The sequence below is a fragment of the Danio aesculapii genome, chromosome 11 (genome assembly GCF_903798145.1).
Source record: "Danio aesculapii chromosome 11, fDanAes4.1, whole genome shotgun sequence".
In the NCBI taxonomy this organism is placed as follows: domain Eukaryota; kingdom Metazoa; phylum Chordata; class Actinopteri; order Cypriniformes; family Danionidae; genus Danio; species Danio aesculapii.
The window spans coordinates 12258980-12281209 of record NC_079445.1 but is presented as its reverse complement, the minus strand read 5'-3'; the positions used below and the strand labels follow the sequence as shown (position 1 = coordinate 12281209).

The 22230-nt window shown below is 36.5% G+C and overlaps 1 protein-coding gene across 2 annotated transcripts in view; it reads right to left on the bottom strand.

The window, feature by feature from the left end:
* prkacba (protein kinase, cAMP-dependent, catalytic, beta a) overlaps nt 1–21534 on the bottom strand; it is a 35608-nt gene extending 14074 nt beyond the window's left edge. For both annotated transcript variants that reach the window (XM_056468580.1, XM_056468581.1), the window contains exons 1-8: nt 21272–21534; nt 16714–16775; nt 16507–16635; nt 9229–9327; nt 7035–7117; nt 6818–6944; nt 3111–3206; nt 1436–1558 (exon numbers count right to left, since the gene is read on the bottom strand). In XM_056468580.1, the coding sequence (XP_056324555.1) occupies nt 1436–1558; nt 3111–3206; nt 6818–6944; nt 7035–7117; nt 9229–9327; nt 16507–16635; nt 16714–16775; nt 21272–21449 (897 nt within the window). In that variant the 5' untranslated portion in view covers nt 21450–21534. The remainder of the gene's footprint in view (nt 1–1435; nt 1559–3110; nt 3207–6817; nt 6945–7034; nt 7118–9228; nt 9328–16506; nt 16636–16713; nt 16776–21271) is intronic.
* Nucleotides 21535–22230: the final 696 nt, after the last annotated feature.

Genomic DNA, 22230 nt, shown 5'->3' with positions numbered 1-22230 from the left:
ATTTTCACGATTGATCGAATAGCTTTCTGATCATAAAAAAACGCATGAAGTGACCAGGTGTAAACAGCTCCTATCTGTCTGATAGATAAATACTTTATTTTAACAGGGAGTAGTTAAGATCTGGGCTGGATCTAAATGTATGTGTTGGTTTCCAGTGTGTGGTTTCCAGTGGGTCTGAACATATGCCCCATACTTCCCAAAATACATTATAATTTGAACAGCATCTTTGCTTATGTTAGTCTGTTTTTATTATTCCCGAGGTTTCCATAATTCTGGACCAGGCTGTATCCTAAGCAGCTGCTCTGGTGGTCATGGAAGAGTGGAGAGCATGAGACTAATTCCTGTAAGACCCCAGTGACAGACGTATTTTTGCATTGACCCTGAAGGGCCAGCCTTTAAACCAGCCGGTGACCTCTCCAACCTGCAGCTTCTCCACGATGGATGTCCAGCGTTCTCCAGTCTCCGGAACTGCAGCAAAGAAGTTTGGCCAGAGGAGAAATGGTTGTGCAACTGAGCCTGGTTTCTCTTGAGGGCTTTTTCCGTCACTTTCGTCAATTGATGATGTTTGTTCCTCGCCACTGTTGCCACTGGCTTGCATTGTTCAGGACTTGTAGAGCTGCGCATTGATGAATTTGCTCTTCAGTGTTTGGACTTTCAGCAGTGAAAATTAAACCACACTGAACTGAACTAAACTGAACTTTAACTCTGAAAACTGGACTGACACAGTTTCAATTTACTATAATCTTCTATGTTAAGCTGCTTTGACAATCTACATTGTAAAAGCGCTATAGAAATAAAGATGAATTGAATATGCCACCCTGAGGTGGGGCACATACAGTAGATTTTGCTAACACAGTTATGATTCGTGACTTTAAAAGACTGGTGATTTATTTGTCAGCTAATCTACCGATTAACCCAATCTTATTTTGGAGAAATAACCATTACACTCCAGTATACTAAGAGCTGACAATAATTTATGCCTCTCACCTCATGGAATAACAGTCAATTTTATAATAGTTTTGATTCAGCCAGTGACTAGCGTTTTTAAATCTGATAATACATTTTGTGGTGGGTGGGTGGCATGGTGACTAAGTGGATAGTATAGTCTCTTCACAGCAAGAACGTCACCCCTTTGTCTCGGTGGGTTTCCTCTAGGGGCTCCGAGCATGTGGGTGTTTAACTGCACTGAGGGCCAGTGCTGTGTTGCGGTTGGAAGGGCATTCTCTGTATAAAACAATTGCTAGAGTAATTGGCGGTTCATTCCACTGTGGTTTGTAGTGTATTCTAATCTGAACTCTGACAGAAGTTAATAAAACCACTCACCACTCACATTTTTTCTAAAAGGTAGGAATCTTGTTTAGTATAAACAGTATTTAGTATATTGCCTGTGTGTTACACAATTTTATTAATTTATTGTAAATTTTGACATTCTGACCTTGCCAGATACGATTTTCTCATAAATCTGAATAGGCTGATCAGCGAAGAAAGGCGGATATCCAGCAGCCATTTCATAGATCAGAACACCCAGTGCCCACCAGTCAACAGCCTTGTTGTAGCCCTAACAAAGAAAATGAGAAAAAATTGGGATTCATTTAAAAGGTAAGTTCTTAATAAAAACACTTTCCTTCACTCATCATCAGGGGGCTGTTCCATAATCCAAGCTCAGAGAAAAAGTCAGGCTTATTTTGGTAAATCAGATTTGTAATGGCAGATTCGGTTTTATAAATCAAAATTATGATAGATCAAACTTAGTTACTCTGGCAACTTATGCTGAGAAACTAGCCTGGTCTGGGGCAGGTTAATTCTCAGGCTACAACTTAAGTTCATGCTTAATCAAAGTAATGCTAACATTCACCTGCCGTAGTTTAATGCTATTCTAATTCACTTAACCTCTTAATAATTATTAAAACTTTATAGTCACTTAGATTAGTTCTAAATTCTGCTTTGGTACTGAATAATCTAATGTATATGCACAAACATCCTGTAAAAAATATAAATTTAAACGAGAGATCTGTAACGGTGTGTGTATTAACTCTATATGTAGTATAGAATATGAATTACAGAAATTTATTAAAGAAAATAATATTAAGAAAGCACTGACTGATATAAAGAAGTAGGCTACATTTCTTAAATAATGACTTTAAAGCATCAAACCCTGTGTGGAATAATCGGGAATTAACGCGTGCAAGCACAATTTTAATGTATTGTGACAAATATAATGTTAGTAGGCCTAAATGGCCTATATTTTAAATGTTTAAACTCTAAAAACAAACGTGGCCCACTCGCTGTGCTTTTTCAGTTCTCATAGTTGCCATAGTAGCACACAACATAATCGATGCTCGACCTTTAACGTTTCAAGACAGTAATGTGCAAGAGCAGTAATCTGGATTATTGAAATTGATTAGTTTGATTAAATGATCTTCAACTTGCTGTTATGGAACCAATGTAAGCGTGGATGTTTTGTTCTGCTCATTGAAGTCAAGTTTTTGACTTTAGTCCTTTCTAAGCGACTTCTAAGAAACAGCCCCCAGGTTGTTTGGATGCCATTTTCAGAAGACAAATAGAAATATTTTTAATGAAATCTGAGAGATTTTTGCCCATCCATTCTTTTCATGAAGAGTTTTGGTTGAATAGACTTTGAAATATTTGCAGTCTGAAGATAACCCTACTGAAAAAAACAGTTTAAACCAGCCTAGGTTGGTTGGCTGGTTTTAGCTGGTCAACCAGTCTGGTTTTAGAGGGGTTTTGGCCATTTCCAGGCTGGTTTCCAGCCATTTCCAGCCTTGTCTTAGCTGGTCAGGCTGGAAAATGACCAGCTAAAACCAGCTTGACCAGCCTAGCCAGGCTGCGAGCCCAGCCAAAACCAGCTATGTCCAGCTTAAACCAGGTTGGTCAAGCTAGTTTTAGCTGCATTTAGCTGGTCATTTTCACCAGCCTGGAAATGGCCAAAACCCTTCTAAAACCAGGCTGGTCAACTAGCTGGTTTAAGCTGGATTTTTCAGCAGGGAAATTGTGTTTGGAAAGCCATGAAGGCGAGTACATGACTAAATATTTATGAGTAAATATTTTCTTTTCAGGGTGAATTAACTCAGTAACCATATTTTTTATACCTTGCTGAGGATAATTTCTGGTGCCAGGTATTCTGGTGTTCCACACAATGTCCAAGTTCTGCCTTTGACTCTTTTGGCAAAACCAAAGTCTGTTACCTAAACATCAATGAAATAAATATGTTAATGTTATGTAAGTTCAGTTTAAATACAAGACCACAGTAAAGACAACATTTCATTGAAAGACAACCAGTTAATAACAACACAGGCTCATTGGGAAAAAGATTTTTCTTTTTTTGAAAACCGAGAAATATGTGCTCACAGGTACATATGGTGTCAGGATTCTGTCACTTCGGTCTTGTTAATTCTTGTTTTAGAGTCCAGACACTAATATTGTCTTGCCTATCATGTTGTGCTCGGCTTGAGTTTTCTTGAGTCGAGCACTCATTTCCTGTCATTGTATGAGCGTCACATTGGCCATGCTCAGGCCATGCGCGCACCCGCAACAACCGACCTCTGGGTATGCTCCGGATGCTCACTCTTGTCCTGGTGTGTTTGTTGTTTTGTTCGCAGCATGGTGTTTTCGTTCTAAGTGCTCCAGTCTAGTTAGTTTCAGTTTCCGTTCTCGATGGGATCGGAACATGCATGTCACATGTGTGAGTGCACGGTAAGTGTTTTCATTTATTGTGTGCTCGTGTCTTGCGTTCTGTTTGTGTTGGTGTTGTGTAAGGACGTGGCTTCATGCTTACATTGCGGCCGCATGATGTAGTGTTTTGTTTCATGTGAACACGCGGTTCACGAGTTCTTTCATTAGCTGCATGTTCTCAAAATCCCTTTAAGGCAAGTCATTTCATTCGACGGCCATCTTTGAAACACCTCTCGGGCAGTAGGGATTCTGTCTGAATGGGGAAACATCAAATTTTTCAAAATTGCTTGCCAAGCTTACGACCAATAAGATTAAACAACAACTGTCTCTTTAGTTTCATTTCTACACATCCAAATCACCAAAAATCTGCAGAAACTCACTTCTGGTCCAATCCCCTCCCCCAGAATATCGTCAGTCTATAGCGATCGATGATTGGCTCCTTTACTAGAAGGCAGGCTTTTTTCACCATATTGCGATTGATAATTGGCTCCTGTACTAGTAGGCGGGGCTTTATTCACCATATTGACAGTTACACTTTTCCCCATTCAAAAAGAAACGAGTGACATGTTTTGTGTATTCTATAGTCTTTGATGTTCTAGTTTTGTTTTCTCATGAGCACATGGCTTGTGCTGTCTTTGTGTCTTGTGCTCTCCAGTTTATTGTCTAGTTCCTCCCTTTTTGTTGACCCATTATTAGTTTATTATGTTCACCAGTCTAGTCATGTCCTGATTTGTCCAGGCCTGATCCCTGCCAGCAAGCCTTGTTTATTTGTTTTTTTGTTAATGTTTTCCCTCTCTGGGTAGTTTGTTTGCTGTTTATTTAATTTTATTATTAATAAAACCCCATCATTTTCTCCTCGCTCCTTTCCCCACCCACAACCTGTGACATATGGGGCATTTTGTGTGTAAAATGAACACTAAGGTGTGGTACAGCTGTCTGTTTCTCCTCATGGATGGCTTTTTCAACATGACAGGTTTGCTCTGTAGTTTACTGTGAATGGTGCCATACTTAGGAGGTACCCGGGCATTCAAGTTCAGCAAAGGATGATTCCACCAGGTAAAACAAACCCCAAAAAAGCAGTGTGAGGTCTCAGTAGAAGCAAATGGCCATGATGGCTTTTCTCTTTTTTTGTTTTTAAAAACACTATAGTTCAATTCAATTCAATTCAATTCAATTCAGCTTTATTTGTATAGCGCTTTTACAATGTAGATTGTGTCAAAGCAGCTTTACATAGAAGATCATAGTAAATTGAAATAGTGTTGTTCACTTTTCAGTGTTTAAGTTCAGTTCAGTTTAGCTCAGTTGAGTGTGGTTTATTATTCACTACTGAGAGTCCAAATACTGAAGAGTAATCCATCGATGCACAGCTCTACAGATCCCGAACCATACAAGCCAGTGGCGACAGCGGGAGGAAAAAACTTCACCAACTGGCGAAAGTGAAGAATTTAAAAACCTCGAGAGGTGTTGTGACCAACAGCCCTCACAGATCGCTGAAGAACACCCCCTGTCATTCACCTGAACTACTTATCTAATCATACCCAGAATTCACACATCAGTTTAAGTTCACTTTGATTACACTCAAGCCGCGGTCACACTACACTTTTCACCCCATGGACTTCCATTCCTACATAAGCGAATGCAACAAGTTTCGCAGTATTGGTGTTGTGTATCTGTGTTGTGTATCGGTGCAACAAGTTTCGCAGTATTGGTGATGTGTTCTTCAACACTATCTGATCAACAACCCTCACTGATCGCTGGAAAACACTCCCTGATATTAACCTGAACTATATATCCCATCATACCCAACATTCACACACTGGTTTCAAGTTCACTTTGATTACACTCAAGCTGCGATCACACTGCACTTTTCTCCCCATAGACTTCCATCCATACACAATCAAATGCAACAGACCGGAAACACAATCTCATGCGTTTTCGCAGTTCGCTCCATTGCAAAGTTGAAGCTTGGTGAACTCAGACCTGTGAAATCACATTGAAGGCCAATTGAAGATCAAAACATGACCTTTCTGTACAGAAATTTGAAATATGGATGCTTTTTTTAACTATCTAATTGTCTTGTTAAATCCCTCCCCTTTTCTTAGAGCTATACAACAGAATTTCACATGCTTAAACTCTAGTGTGACCGCGGCATCACAGCTGAAGGACATTATCATTAATTACTTGGACTACAAAGTCCAAAAAAATTATAAATTATATAATCATTTGACATTAATTGTATGTGTAAACTGTATACGGAAACAGTTTGGAGATATTTTCTCGTGAGCATCACATGTAAAAAATGTTTAAGGTGACGCAGTGGCGCAGTAGGTAGTGCTGTCGCCTCACAGCAAGAAGGTCGCTGGTTCGAGCCTCGGCTAGGTCAGTTGGCGTTTCTGTGTGGATTGCATGTTCTCCCTGCATTCGCGTGGGCTTCCTCTGGGTGCTCCGGTTTCCCCCACAGTCCAAAAACATAATGGTACAGGTGAATTGGGTAGGCTAAATTGTCCATTGTGTATGAGTGTGAATGAGTGTGTGTGGTTGTTTCCCAGAGATGGTGTTGCGGCTGGAAGGGCATCGGCTGTGTAAAAATGTGCTAGATAAGTTGGCCGTTCATTCCACGGAGGCAACCCCGTTTAAAAACCGTTTATGTCCACTAAGAAGAATGGAGATACTGTCTACTGTCATGTCTGCTTCGGACATTAAAAGGCAAAAAGTTTTTTTTCTGTTGTTCCACACTAACTGGACATATACTGCTCTTCCACATTTGAGAAATATAAATAACAACTTTTTATTTTTAATACTGACACTGAAAAGTGTTATCTCCTTAGAATTGAGAAGCTTTTGTTGTCTATCTTCAAGTAGAATAAAAATATATAATATAATGTTCCCAATCCAAATGAAAAAATCTTATAACTCAAAATTTGGACTTACAGTATATGGTTCTTCGTCTCAAGGCCTCAAATACACTTTTCATTCACTCATCTATTCCAGAGTCTTGTTAGTGAAAACAAAAACTGCAAGAACACGTAGTCCAGGGTACATATTTGTCGGTTCTCAAAAATGTAGTCCTGGACACATATTTCCATTGAGCCTGGGTTGGTTCATAAATAAGTGACTGGCACACCTGAATGTATCCCTGATGATCAATGAGCAGGTTTTCAGGTTTCAGGTCCCTGTAAATGAGGTCCAGCATGTGAAGATACTCAAACGTCAGAACAATCTGAGCCGCATAGAACCGTGCATTCTGTTCACTATGAAAATAAAAGAGAGCAAAACTTAATTAAGTCGAGATCTAATTGCACAAAATAAAGAGTTTTATTGATGCTTTTTAAGTTGTTTACCTGAATCTTCCAATCCTTCTCAGATGTGAGAACATCTCACCACCTTGGATATATCTCATGACCATGTATAAATTTGAATTATCCTGTTAAAGGAATTATTGATTGACATATCAGAACTATAATACAATTAATAATTTCTGTTTTATGTAATAATAATTGCTTTTTTTGCAAAAGCTTTAAACCTGACATTTTTATGGTGGAAAATAGAATTAAAAAAAACTATTTATGAACAGTTTATTTCAGATCTTTTTTTTTTTTTTCCCTTTTTTTTTAGAAATAATGTAATCTTTATTGTTTAATATATAAAGGAAGTTTACTTGCAGCGATACTATGCAACTTGCCAACTCTGTAAAAAATGCTGGATTCCACTCAAATTGATTACGTTTACTTCATTGTTTTAACAAATTTATGTGGAATAATCATAAAATAATTAAGTTATCTAAAAAAATTTACAATTGTATTGTTTCAACTAATTTTAAATAAGTAGTTTGAACAAGCAGCAAACGTCATTGAGTGAGAGAAAAACAATGACAAGATATACTACAACCAAACATTCTGAAGGTGATGGCAGCAAAACTTAGGAAGTATCAGGTCATATAGGTATCAGTATCATATAGCAACCGCATATTGCCTTCCAGTCTACATTGCATTCAGTCTACCATCACTAGGCATGGGACGATAACCGTTTTCAAGGTATACCGCGATTTGGAAAGTCAAGGTTTTATTACAACCAAAATTGTCTGTAAAACCATTCCTAATGTACGTGTAAGATTTTTTTAAACAACAGAATTGCCAGAAGAAAAGATATCCAAAGATGCAGTTTTAAATTGTAAAGAAATCTGTGTTTTTGAAACTAATGAAGACATCAGAAGTCAATGGATTATTTTCATTATCTAGCCTGATATGTTTACTGCTCCAAAATATTATAAATGTTTCTCAAAATAGAATATATTGTGTTCAAAGGGGGAAAAACTTTTTGTTTTTTATCCAGACATTTTAAAAGAATATATTTTAGAGCAGTAATCACAATACCGTGATCCCGTGAAACCGTGATATTTTTATCCAAGGTTATCATACCGTTAGAATCTTATACCGGCCCATGCCTAACCATCACTAACATGAACTTTGGAATAGTTCTCTGTCCACACAACATGCTCTTCAGCAAAGATTAGTGTAGCCTTTTGATTCTTTCTGCTAATGAGAGGTTTGGTAACTGCAGAGTGGGCTTTCAATCCAGCAGCACTGTTGAAGCAACTGCATATTGAAATTCGCAGCATTATTGCATGCGTTTGTCTTTCATGGATAACTACACAATAAAACCCAACAGTTAACTTTATTAAATGAAATGAGTGTAGCTAACTCAAAATTTACTGAAAGTTAAAGTTAATTCTACTCATTTGAAAAGAGTTTTGAACTAGGTGTTGAAGGTGAGTTAATTAAATACCTCATTACTTTAACATAAATGGAGCAAGTTCACAGTACTCATATAGATTAGTTTTTTTTAACTCAAACTGTTTGAGTTGCCTTAACTTCTTGGGTTTTACAGTACTCAGTTGGTTTGAGTTCTCTTCATTTGATGGGTTGTACTGTGCTCAAATTGCTTCGTTTACTCAAATGGAGTAAGTTCACAGTAGTCATTAGGATCAGTTTTTGACATTTAACAAACTTAAATGGTTTGTTGCAATCGGTTTCCTCAAATGGTTTGTGTTACCTTAACTTTTTGGGTTTTACAGTGTAGCCTTTTTAAGGGGGACTTGAATTAGTAAGTGGCATTGTAAACATGCAATATTCTAGAAACCATAGATTTTGATTGATCAGTTTCTCTTGTTTTGGCTGAAAGGTCATCACTGGACTACTGTTAAACAAGGTTTTTCCGGCAATTTGTGAAATTACCATTGGGTGCAAGATAAATATCAGTAAATGGCATGATCTGAAAGTGTTTGCTAAGTTTTTTGATCAGGCTTCTTTTTCTCAAATATTTTACACTGTTCTTTGAATATATAACTCCTAAAATATACTCAAAATGGCACATTTATACCAAATTTCAAATAGCACTAAGCAACAACCTTGAAATGTAGGACATTGTAGATTGTTTCCTAATTTTAATCTAAACTGTATATTCATTTGACATTCATTGTCTTCAAAAAAAAAAAAAAAAAAAAAAAAAAAAAAAAAAAAAAAAACACTCCAGTACCTTAAAGGCGCACTCAAGTTTCACAAGGAAAGGAAAGGAGACCGCTTGTAATATCTTTTTCTCGTTTAATGTGTGTTCAATCTGTTTCAGCTTCACCACCTAAAAAATGATAAAACAAGGGATTAAAACTAAACAGTTGGGGGAATTCAAGAACAAAGAATGCTATTACATTTAGTCATTTAGCACTGGGGTTCCCAAACTTCTCATCCCGCGACCCCCAAAATAACAATGCCAAAGATCCTCCCCAAATAACTTGGAGGTGGTTATAAACATAGAAACATTGCGCACACAACATATAAACTCAAGCATATTGACAACACAAAAAACCATATAAGTCTAGACATAATAAAGTCTAACAACCATATCATTTTTATAGTCATTTTTTTTTATTTTGTTTAATTTAATATTAACCTCAGCTAAAGAGACTTGTGGACACAATGTTTTCAGCACAAGTCTATGCTTGGTTTAATTTTAGAGATTGTCAATTAGAGATCATTCTCAATGTTTAATGTATTTGATTGACATAAAGGTGTCAGAAAGTTTAACCTGATGTTATAAAATCAATCTGTTGCAGCTGACGCTATTGCTGTGTCATTAATGTAACATAAACACACCAATCCTATGAAAAAATGATTTAAAAGCTGATGGCTTTTCATAGGGTGGTTATGTATAAAATATGGTAATTCTAATACTTTAATAAAATTTATTTCACTTTTGGAAATCACAAAGCAACCTCCTGTCATTGTACTGCGACCCACACTTTGGGAACCACTGATTGAAAGTGTTTGTGCTGATTGAAAGAGAGAGAAGAGGTGGTTTGTAAAGCCCACTTACGTACTGTGTGCAGTGGTATAAAGTAATAAATTACAAATACTCAAAATACTGTAATTGAGTAGTTTTTCTCAGAAATTGTAATTTACTAAGTAGTTTTAAAAATGTGTACTTTTACTTTCCCTTGAGTACATTTTTACTGCAGTATTGGTATTTTTACTCCACTACTTTCCATCAACCTGTAATCACTACTTAATTTTTTCCTGTCTATGGGCATTAGAAAAATCAGTCCTGTGATTCTTGTCTAATCAAATCGCACATAGAAGTAAAGAGGTAAATCGCCTCATAATGAAATACCTCAAGACATGGGTGATTTATAATTGCAGAAAACTGTTTGGAAGCATTAAAAATGTCCAAGAAGATGTCCAAAATCTTTACACGCATTGACCCATGTTTAGATACATGTCATTAATGAGAAAATGACGGATGTTTACTGTATGATTACCAAAATGGCCTTAAACAACCAGCAGGCACAAGACATCAACATGACGTCAGATTGAAGTTGTTCCCCAGTGGCGGGGGACGTTGCATTTTGTTTGGAAATTAAAATCGGGTTGACATCAGAACCCAACATCAGGCCGACTTCAATGTCCAACGTCCAACCTAAAATCAACTAAATATCAATGTCTAATGATGTTACAGCTTGACGTTATGTGGATGTTACCACTATGACGTCTATCAGACGGTGGATTTTGGTTGCTAAACCTGACGATAATTCTCACTATTTGACCACAAAATACTTCCCGGGAGGTACATATGGCTGCAGTTTTTGTTCTCGCGAATCTGCGAGAGGCCGCTGTGTGCGCTTTTTCATATCTCGAATGTCTCTTGCTAGCGCCGTTCGCACCTGCGCTGTTCTTGCGTAATCCCACCAGAGGCCGCTGTCGGATGACCGTCCGTCTGACTGACTGAATGATTGACTGGGCGACCGGCCAATCGACTGACCCGCCCTCCTCCTTCCCTGAACCCAACCAATTTTACAAATTGACCCGCCCACCCACTTACTTCCCTAAACCCAACTGATGGTTTACAAAAGCCGTCCAGAAAAGGAAAGCCCTCGTCTGATTTTTACCACGCTTTCGGATTTTCACCGCATTCTCAGCCCTGTTTATTTACTCGCTCATTTTATTTTTTGGATTCTGTTTTTGTCTTACCTGATTTCTGGAACTGCTCTTCCCCACACTCGAACCCGGTCGCCATCGTCATGGTCAACTCCTCACTGCATTTCAAGTCCGCCGATTTACACGACGAGTTAACTGGACTGGTTGTGGCGCGAAAGCCCTCCACACGGATGTAAGCACCAAAAGGAATCGCGTCACACCGCCCCGCAACGTTCGCTTAAAAAAAACTAAATGCAGCCATACGAACCTCCTGGGATGTATTTCGCGGTCTCCAGAAACGTCCACAGGACTACGTTTTCAGAATGAGCCTGGGTTGTCAATATGACATGTTGGCTCAACGTTGGATTTTGGTCACTTTCTAACACAAACTAAAATCAACCAAATACCAACGTCATTTGACATCATAAAAAACGTTGTCTTTAGATGCTGGCTAAACATTGAATTTTGGTCACCCGACATCACGCCCTAAACCTAACCTAATATTAATGTCTTATGATGTTGTGTGCCTGCTGGGCAATAATTAAATGCACTACAGAATGTTACGTTTACACACATCCACAAATTACAGTAATACTCTCACTACTGTTTTGATAGGTGTATTTTTTACTTATACTTTGAGTAATATTTACAACAGATAATTTTACATTACTTGCGCTACATTTTTTGGCAAGTAATAGTACTTTTACTACAGTACTCTTTCCACCACTGCATGTGTGAAGCACAATTCATAAATGCACTTTTTTTCTATTAGATAAAAACTAAAAAGGCAAATAAAGAAAAGAAAAACATAGCTATAATATCTATTCAGAACAACATATTTCTTTTTACCAGATCAAAATCATATACACACAAGACATCATGCTTTGTATATTATGTGATCACTTTTGCATGTGCCTTTGCTAAAGTTTTCATGCATTATCCTCTTAATAACATGTTATAACATTGTTTTGGTTTTATGACACTTAAACGGTCTAATTGACAGGCATCAGTGGAAACATCATTGTGTGTCTGCTCGTTGTGGTTTGATCTTTTGAGCAGAGGAAGTTTTCTGTTTCCTCTGTGCTCTGTATATAAGTTTGAACCATTTGTCAGCGCAATATGTGAAACACAAACCCAGGCCCCTCAAAAAGACATTTATTTATTTTTTTTAATTCCAAAATGGTAATAAAGCAAATTCAATGTCATGAAGGCAGTTGTTGCTTTTAATATTTTAATCAATATTTAAGAGGAATCCAATAGTAGAATCCAATATGATAGTAATTATAAAAAACATGATATGAATGAATTGTCATCTATATAAATGCTATAAATCTTAGTACAGACATTTACAAAAACAATTGTTCAATATATTATATTATATTATATTATATTATATTATATTATATTATATTATATTATAATATATTATATTATATTAAATTATATTATTCATTCATTCATTTTCTTTTCGGCTTAGTCCCTATATTAATCTGGGGTCGCCACAGCGGAATGAACCGCCAACTTATCCAGCACATGCTTTACGCAGCGGATGCCCTTCCAGCTGCAACCCATCTCTGGGAAACATCCATACACACTCACTCACACTCATACTCTACGGACAATTTAGCCTTCCCAATTCACCTGTACCTCATGTCTGGACTGTGGGGGAAACCGGAGCCCGGAGCAAAACCCCAGAGAAAACCCACGCAAATGCAGGGAGAACATGCAAACTCTACACAGAAACACCAACTGACCCAGCCGAGGCTCGAACCAGCAACCTTCTTGCTGTGAGGCGACCGCACTACCTACTGCGCCACTGCGTCGCCTATATTATATTAAATTATATTATATATTATACTATATTATATTATATTATTTTATATTATATTATATTATTATTGTATTATATTATATTATATTATATTATATTATATTATATTATATTATATTATTATTGTATTATATTATATTATATTATATTCAAACATATTTTGTATGCTTACATTAAGTAAGGTTCAATCTTTAAAGAGTGTTTAATCTCCACGAGTTCATAAATGATTTGTATACTAAAGTCTTGTGTCCATGTTATACAACAAACCATACAGTCAATAAATAAATAATCATATAAAAAAATCTAAGTATTTCTCCAAACAGCAAACTTAAAAAAACATACAAATTTGACTTAAAAAATAAATGAAGTCCACTTTTAAGCCATACCAGAGCAAGTTAAACTATTACACAGCAAACACCAACAATGTCAGGACTGGTGAAGAAGCTGCTGAGCAAGCTTATATTTTAGTTTGATTGACGATGATCAATGGTCACTCATTATAAACTTGAAGAATGTTTTTGGGTAAAGCATGGAAGCACGAGCATGTCAATATTTGCTATTCAGAATTAATGTTTTAGCTTTATTGTTGTTTTTGTAAATGTTCATTACCATTAAGGTTATTAATTTTAATTGGGTGATTTTTTTCTTTAAATTTTTATGATTTGATTCAGAAATATGTAACAAGACTACCTTTAAAATTTGAGCGACTAGCTGATTCACAGCTTACCTTCAAAAGTCAAACATGCTAAACTTAAAACCACAAACATAAAGGCCTTTTAAAGGCATGCCTTATAACTTCAGGTATACACTACAAAAAAATCAGTAAATTAGCAGTTTTTTGTATTTTTGTTATTCATGTTTTTATTCATCCCCGTTTCTTTATGCTTTTAAATTGCATTAAGGGACCTTGATCTTTCCTCCAACAACTTTTAACCTTGAAAAGTTTTTAAAAGTGACTTTTATTAAGTTTAAAGTGATATATTTTCTGGGTTGGTGTTTTATATCACTGTACAAAAACCTTGTAATAAATTGCCAGTTTCTGGTACTTTACAGACTTATTTCTCTATATATCATTTCGTATAAGTTATATTATTTCAGACTACCAAACTGTCAATAAAAGTCACTTTGTTAAACTGTTGAATTTTCAACATCAAAAGTCGACAGAGCAGAGATCACGCTCCCATAATGCAATCAGACAGTAAATAATAATGCACAAACCTAAATAATTGAAAAACACTTAAAAGTAACAGATATTTTTACAGTGTAGTTATTACTTTTTATTTACATAATTTTAATAATAACTAAATTTTTTACATCAAAATGCTTAAACATTTAAAGTAGCAGACAACAAATCTGTACAGTATAGCATAAGCCCATAACAAACAGAACTTTTTGAATGCTAAGTTTATTAGTTATTATTCATTCATTCATTCATTCATTCATTCATTTCTTTTAGCTTAGCCCCTTATTTATCAGGAGTCACCACAGTGAAATGAACCACCAATTATCCCAGCATATGTTTTAATTCCCTTCCAGCCGCAATCCAGTACTGGGAAACACCCATACACTCTCACATTCACACACACTCACACTATGACCAATTTAGTTCATTCAATTCACCTATAGTGCAGGAAAACCGTAGCAATCGGAGGAAACCCACACTAACACGGGGAGAACATGCAAACAGAAATGCCAACATGGAGAACATGCACACAGAATTGCCAACTTGCCAAGCCGGGACTTGGTTATTATTTTGCTTAACTTCATATTTTTCTTCAAGTATTTATTTTTAGATTTTTTTTTTATTTTACAGTGTTGTTCTGAGTCACTTTCTGGAGATACAAGGTACATTAGTTTCTTTATTGTAAAATAATATCTTTATAAAAAAAAAAAATCTGCATTTACAAAATAGTATGTATTCTACACTGCAAAAATTGCTTTTTGTCTTGTTTCTAATCAAAATATCTAAAAGCTCTTAAACCAATAAGCATTTTCTTGTTTTAAGACAAAATATGTCCAAATTAAATGAGTTTTTCCTTAAAACAAGCAAGGGGTAAGCAAAATAACTGAGTTTTTCCTTTTGAAATAAGCATTTCTATAAAGCATTTTTCAGTGTAAACTACTGTGGCCGAGAGAGCTTAACATGCTGCAATTTAAGAAAAAGACAGACAATTACAAAAAACGCCAGCAAATAAAGAGAAGATCTTCATCTGTTTTTACTGCACAATGCAAACACATATTTAAAAAAACACACTGCATTTTCACACAACGCAAACAATTTATGAATACATGCTGCATTTTCTTACAACGCAAACATTTTACGAAAACTCACTGAATTTTCTCACAACGCAAACACATTAAAAAAAAAAAAACGTGCTGCATTTTCTCACAACACAAATAATTTACTAAATTTTCTCACAACACTTTCAAATAGCACAAATAGCACAATGGAAACGTTTCAAAAGGACCCAAAAACGTGATGGACCTATTTAAGTTATGGTTATTATAGTTAATAAAATGTAAAAGACAAGGTAATCAGGATGTTAAAATAAACAAACAAAAAACTTACCTTTCAAAGATCACCTACAACTTCACTGAGCAATAGTCAATGCACAACAGCATTCGTCACAGTTTTGGGTCCCCTTGAAACATTTCTGTACTGTTTTCGTTCTTTTTGTGTTGTGAGAAAATGCAGCACGTTTTCGTAAATTGTTTGCATTATGGGAAAATGCAGCACATTTTATTAAGGTGTATACATTGTGAGGATTTGCAGCACATGTTTTTTCTTAATTAGCTGGTGTTTTGCTGGTGTTTTTTGTAATTACATTAAATTACAGTACATTAAGCTTTCTCTGCCACTGTAGTTTTGTCTTGTTTCTAGTCCAAATATCTAAAAAGTCTTAAGCTGCATTCAAAATGGCATACCTCCATACTATATAGTATGCTAAAAAAACAGTATGCGAGAAGTACCCAGATCACTATTTCCGGCAAAAATTCTGAAGTGCGCATCAGATGGATGCTACGCTATCCCATGATGCATCGCGAGATAATTCATGAAGGGGAGTGAAGCGACGCAACTGACGTGGGTAGGTCACGTTATGATGACAAAATGTTGGATATAGTACGTCCGAGTTCCATTCATCCTACTCACATTCATACTGTATAGAACATACTTTTCTAATGGCCAAGTATCAAATCCAGTACCTATTGAGTAGTAGGTTGTTTCCGACATCCTTAAACCAATAAGCACTTTCTTGACAAGCAAAACATATTGTCTTGTTTTAATAAAAAAATTAAGTGAGTTTTTCCTTTGAACAAGCAAGGGGTAAGCAAAATGATTGTGTTTTTCCTTTTGACATAAGCATTTTTATAAAGCATTTTTCAGTGTGTACAGAAACAGAAAGTCCAGAATGCACAATTTAGGAGATACTAGAAATTTTTTTTTATCTCAGTTTAATTTACAATAAAAAGGAATACAATTGCTAAGTCATGTAAGAGAATTTACAGTATACTCACTTTTTGTTTGTCCAGAATCTTCATTGCAAAATACTGTTCTGACTGTTTGTGCTTGACAAGCATTACTCTTCCAAAAGATCCAGTGCCGAGAGTTTTCTGTTTGTCAAAGTCATCTAGACATGCTGTGCTCTGCAGAATCAGTCAACAATTAGCTCGGATGGAGACTTTAACTGTTATATTTATTTTAATGAAGCTCCTGCACTGTACCTTTTGCTGGCACTCCCATTTGTTCAAGAAATCCTCTTTAGCTTTTGCCAAGGTTTCCTTCACTAAAGAGAACAAGACAAAAAGAAAAAGTGAAGGAACTAGCATCTTTTATCTTGCATGATATTCAATTTATATTTTATACTTTTATCTTATCTATATTTAAAATCTGCTATTGCTTGATATATCAAAGTTTTTGCCAATTATTTTTATTAACATTTTGTGCAGCTACAACATCACATTCATACAAAAATAAGTAATAACAATGCTCTGTTTTAATCCCACCCAACCCCCATATCCTTCTTTAAGGACAGTCTGGGAGGGGCTTTTTTAGGGTGCTTGTACACCTGCCTTATTTAGTTCGGTTGAATCACACTAGAGTTTGTTTTCCGTCTTGGTGCGGTTCATTTGAGCAGGTGTGAATGCAGCAATCGTACTCGACTGCGCACCAAATGCGGACCAAAAAAGCCTACCGAGACCTGCTTGAAGAGGTAGTCTAAATCCGCTGGTGGTTCACGAGAGGATGAGCCCAAGGAGGGCTCAGAGCAGAGAACCACCCGACGATTAAGATTGAGGGCGAAGAAGCTTATCTTGTTTGAGAATTGTTGGATTCCAGACGCTGGGGTGGCGCCCTCCAATATCTGGTGAACTGGGAGGGTTACGGTCCAGCAAAGCAGCCATGGGTTAATGCTAGAGACATTCTAGACCCAACTCTTCCTGAGGAATTCCACCTGAGGTTTCCGGAGAAACAGACCCCCTGACAGCGCGGTAGACCCCGGCATCAATTGCACTCTTGCTTCATGAGCCACTTACTGCTGGGTTGTAAGTGAAGTTTCGGGCATTTCTCTTGTGCACCACCAGAGGGAACCATCACCCGAATTCAGGGGCGTAGCAACTGGGGGGGACGGGGGGGGGGGGGGGGGGGGTATCCGTGTATCCGTCCCCCTCACTTTTAGAGACAGACCATTAAGAAACAGGTGATTAATAATTATATGAGCATATGATCTCATACAGCCGTCCCCTCCACTTTTAAAAGGACCGCTACGCCCCTGCCCGAATTCTTATCGGCATATTACAGACTCAATTTCCCATAAGCCCTTTTGCCCAGGATTGATTGCGGTAGCAGGTGTTTCACATCAGCCCTCACACATTTAAGCCGCACTTATGCAACAATTCAGTGCGAAGTCTTGATTTTCCAAGCAGTCATTACCGAGTGTTTCTTTATTACTCTTGCCTTACCAGAGTCCTGACCTCTTAGCCTGTTTCGTCGTCTGTGATTGATCTCTGCCTGTTTATCGACCTGATTTTGGATTGCCCCTCTGTTATTGATCATTGTTGTCTGTACCTTAATAAAGCTTGCAAATGGATCCAATGGCTTCTGACTCATCACAACAATCAGACCTGGTCAAGTGAAACTCATGTAATTTACACTGAATTCAGATAGCTTTACCGTAAAAAATACTGGGTTCCACACAATTCCTTATTTTCCCAACACAAATTAAGTCAATTGTTTTTACAAATTTATGAGGATTGAACATAAAACAATTAAGTTGCCCCTAAAAAAACCTTAAGAATTGTGCTGTTTCAACTCATTTTAAATAAATAATTTGAACAAGCAGCAAAAGTATTTTTTGGAGTGACAAAAAATTATTACACAGATAAGAGTAATACACTGTGATTACATAAAACCAGATACAGCAAAACAGATAATATTATAATAATGACATGTAGGACGTTTATGATATTATTCTAATTGAGATTCAACCTGCCCTGTTGTGATTGTGATAGAATTTTGTCAAGTACATCATACTAACTGTGTGCAAGGCAGCTACTTTATAAGGCAGAGATGTCCAAAGTATGGCCCATTGTAACCTTTGATTTGGCCCACCATCCCATCTGAGAGAAGTGAGTATAATGGAGAGGCTTGGGACAAATGCCTTTAACACAGAGATCATGATTTCTAATTTGACGTAACTTTTTAGTTTGTTTTACTACTGAGCTACAAAAAAGCAAACTGAAATTAAATGTTTCAATTAAATGTTGTAAATAAATTTGATTTATTTTAAATGTAAGTACTGTCACTCTACGGATAGAGGATGATGCAGAAGACACTGGCTAGTGTAATTCTGTTATAAATGAGCATATTTTGTTTTTATTGTAATAAGTTCATTATTAAATGTAAAAAAAAATCTGTATTAGTTTATACAGTGCATCCGCAAAGTATTCATAGCTCTTCACTTTTTCAACATTTTTTTGTTGCAACCTTATTCCATAATGGATTCAATTTATTTATTTCCTTCAAATTTTACACACAATAACGCATAATGACAATGTGAATTTTTTTTTTAATTGTTGCAAATTTATTAAAAATAAAATCCTGAAAAATCATATGTACATAAGTATTCACAGCATTTGCTCAATACTTTGTTGATGAATCTTTGGCAGCAATTACAACCTTTTTGAATATGATGCCACAAGCTTGGCACATCTGTCTTTGGGAATTTTTGCCCATTCCTCTTTGCAGTACCTCTCAAGCTCTATCAGTTTGGATGGGAAGTGATGGAGTACAGCCACCACAAATAGGATTTAGATCTGGGCTCTGGCTGGGCCACTCAAGGACATTCACCAAGTTATTGTGAAGCCAGTCCATTGGTATTTTGGCGGTGTGCTTTGGGTCATTGTCCTGCTGGAAGATGAACCGTTGCCCCAGTCTGAGGTCAAGAGCACTCTGAAGCAGGTTTTCATTCAGGATGTCTTTGTACATTGCTGCATTCATCTTTTCCTCTATCCTGACTATGCGTTTGAATGCATTCACTCTAAAGAGTTAAATTTTAGTCTTATCAGACCAGAGAATTTTGTTTCTTATGGTCTGAGAGTACTTCAGATGCCTTTTGGCAAATTCCAGGCGGAGACTGGCTACCGTCTGGCCACTCTACTGTTCAGGCCTGATTGTTGGATTGCTACACCGATGGTTGTCCTTCTGTAAGGTTCTCCTCTCTCCACAGAAGAACGCTGGAGCTCAGACAGAGTGACCATCGGGTTATTGATCACCTCCATGACTAAGACCCTTCTCCCCCGATCACTCAGTTTAGATGGCCGGCCAGCTCTAGGAAGAGTCCTGGTGGTTCCAAACATCTTCCACTTATGCATGATGGAGACCACTGTGCTCATTGGAACTTTCAGAGCAGCACAAATGTCTCTGTAACCTTACCCAGCCTTGTGCCTAGAGACAATCCTGTCTCAGAGGTCTACAGACAATTCCTTTGTCTACTTGCTTGATTTGTGCTTTGACATGCACTGTCAACCCTGGGACCTTATATAGACAGGTGTATGCCATTTCAGATCACGTTCCAATCAACTGAATTTACCACAGGTGAACTCCAATTAAGCTGCTGAAACATCTCAAGAATGATCAGTGGAAACAGAATGTACCTGAGCTCAATTTTGAGCTTCACTGCAAAGGTTGTAAATACTTATTTACATGTGATTTTTCAGGTGTTTTATTTTTAATACATTTCCAACAATTTAAAAAAATATTTTTTTCTCATTGTCATTATGCGTTATATAGAATTTTGAGGAAATAAATTAATTTAATCCATTTTGAAATAAGGCTGTAACATAAAAATGGGTGCTATGAATACTTTTCGGATGCACTGTATAAAGCAAAGTTTTCTTGGCTTTCTTTAAACATTATTAAATAAATTATGAAACTTTCCATGGCAACTATATTTACCTTCGGCCCACTAGCCTCAATCAAGTTAGATTTTTTGCCCTTCATAAGAAAAAGTTTGGGCACCCCAGGTATAAGAAAAACATTCAAAAGTTTAGTTAGCAAACTTGATGTATATGTTTTAATACAGCCAATGTAAAACTTTAAATGGATAGTTCCCCCACTGTAAAAAATGCTGGGCTCCACACAATTTCTTCATGTTGTTCCACCACCACAAATTAGGTTAACTTAATTGCTTCTATAAATATAAGTAGATTGAACAAGTTATTTTTTTGAGTGTATGCAATATTTACGCTCACTCAAAGGGTTATAAATCTTTATTGGTTATGAATAATTTAAATAAAGCTGAATACCTGTATCTATTGACTTTTCAAGTAGGAAAACATAATGGACGTCAATGGTTACAGGTTTGCAAGATTTTTATAAATCTCTTCTTTTGTCTTTTACAAAAGAAAAAGTTTGGAACAAGGGAAGGGTGAGTAGATGAGTAAATACATTTAATTTTTGGGTGGCCTATCAGTGTGATTACAGACTTTGTGTAACTGAATAATCTCTTCCTGTTAAAACCACAGAATGTCTGACAACATTCAAAGTGAACAACATGCAATATAACAAGGCTAACGCATACTATACTTCACATTCATCAGCAAATTACAATAAAACACCTATGTTATATTCTATATATAACAAATTTGAGAAAGTCCATCAGAAATAATTGAGTTACATATTTCAAGAGGAAAGGAGGACTCTAGTGCATTGAAACTACACTCAACCAGTTTTTTAATATTATTATTACAGCAATGTTTACAATATTTTGATGAAAGCACTTACTTGCTGTATCCCAAAGGACAGTGTGCTCTGATACATGTGGCCCTTCATTCTCCAGTCCTTTGTCATGGTTTCCTTTTCGACATTTGTAAAAAAATCGACTAGCTAAAGTGTCCAGCTTCTGAAGGGCAGAGTTGGTGCCTGATGAATGCCCAAAGTGTGGATCCTTTGGCTGGGCCATTACACGCACTGTTCACACAGAAGAAACTCTCAAATTTGTTGATAACCACAGATGCTCTTCAACTCAACTGTCTGCAGTACAGGGATGTCATAGTCATTTCCTGTTTTAGATGCTTAGATTTCTATTCAAGTCTTTGCCTTACCACCAACTGAGCTAGTTTTACTTCCTGTTAGAGTAGACTATTCTGTGTAAATGATGAAAGTAAACATGGGTCATCAGGCCCTTTGCTCAACACCCCAAACAGTGGAGGAAAACAAAAAGACACAGGTTCCAAAGGCCACCAAGGAGAATGTATTGATTTTCACTTAGAGATAACTTGTGAAACTAGCATGCTACATATTGACATACTTATTTTCAACAATATAAAGCTGCAGTTAAGTTATATTACATGTTAGTGCAATGAAATGTCTTTTAATTAATCATATCACTTGATGAGATGTACTGTAGGCTAATGGTTTAACTTTTCATGTGTGAAAAAAGTTACTGAAACGTCTAGCCTAAATGTTCGGATTTGCAATTGCTGTTATGATCTCTATAAAATTATTACAATTCATTTGGTGTATCAGTGTTACTTGGTCCTGACTTAGTTACTAATATAAACTAGTTTCCTGTAATTAAACCGGTCAAAACATAGACCCAAAAGCCTATGAATTCATTAAAGCTAATCCAGATATAACATAGTAAACACTGCTAACATTTTTTGGATTTTACAACAGATACCTTCACAAACCCCCACTCATGTATTATTTGGAACAATCAGTATATTTTATTCAAAAACAAG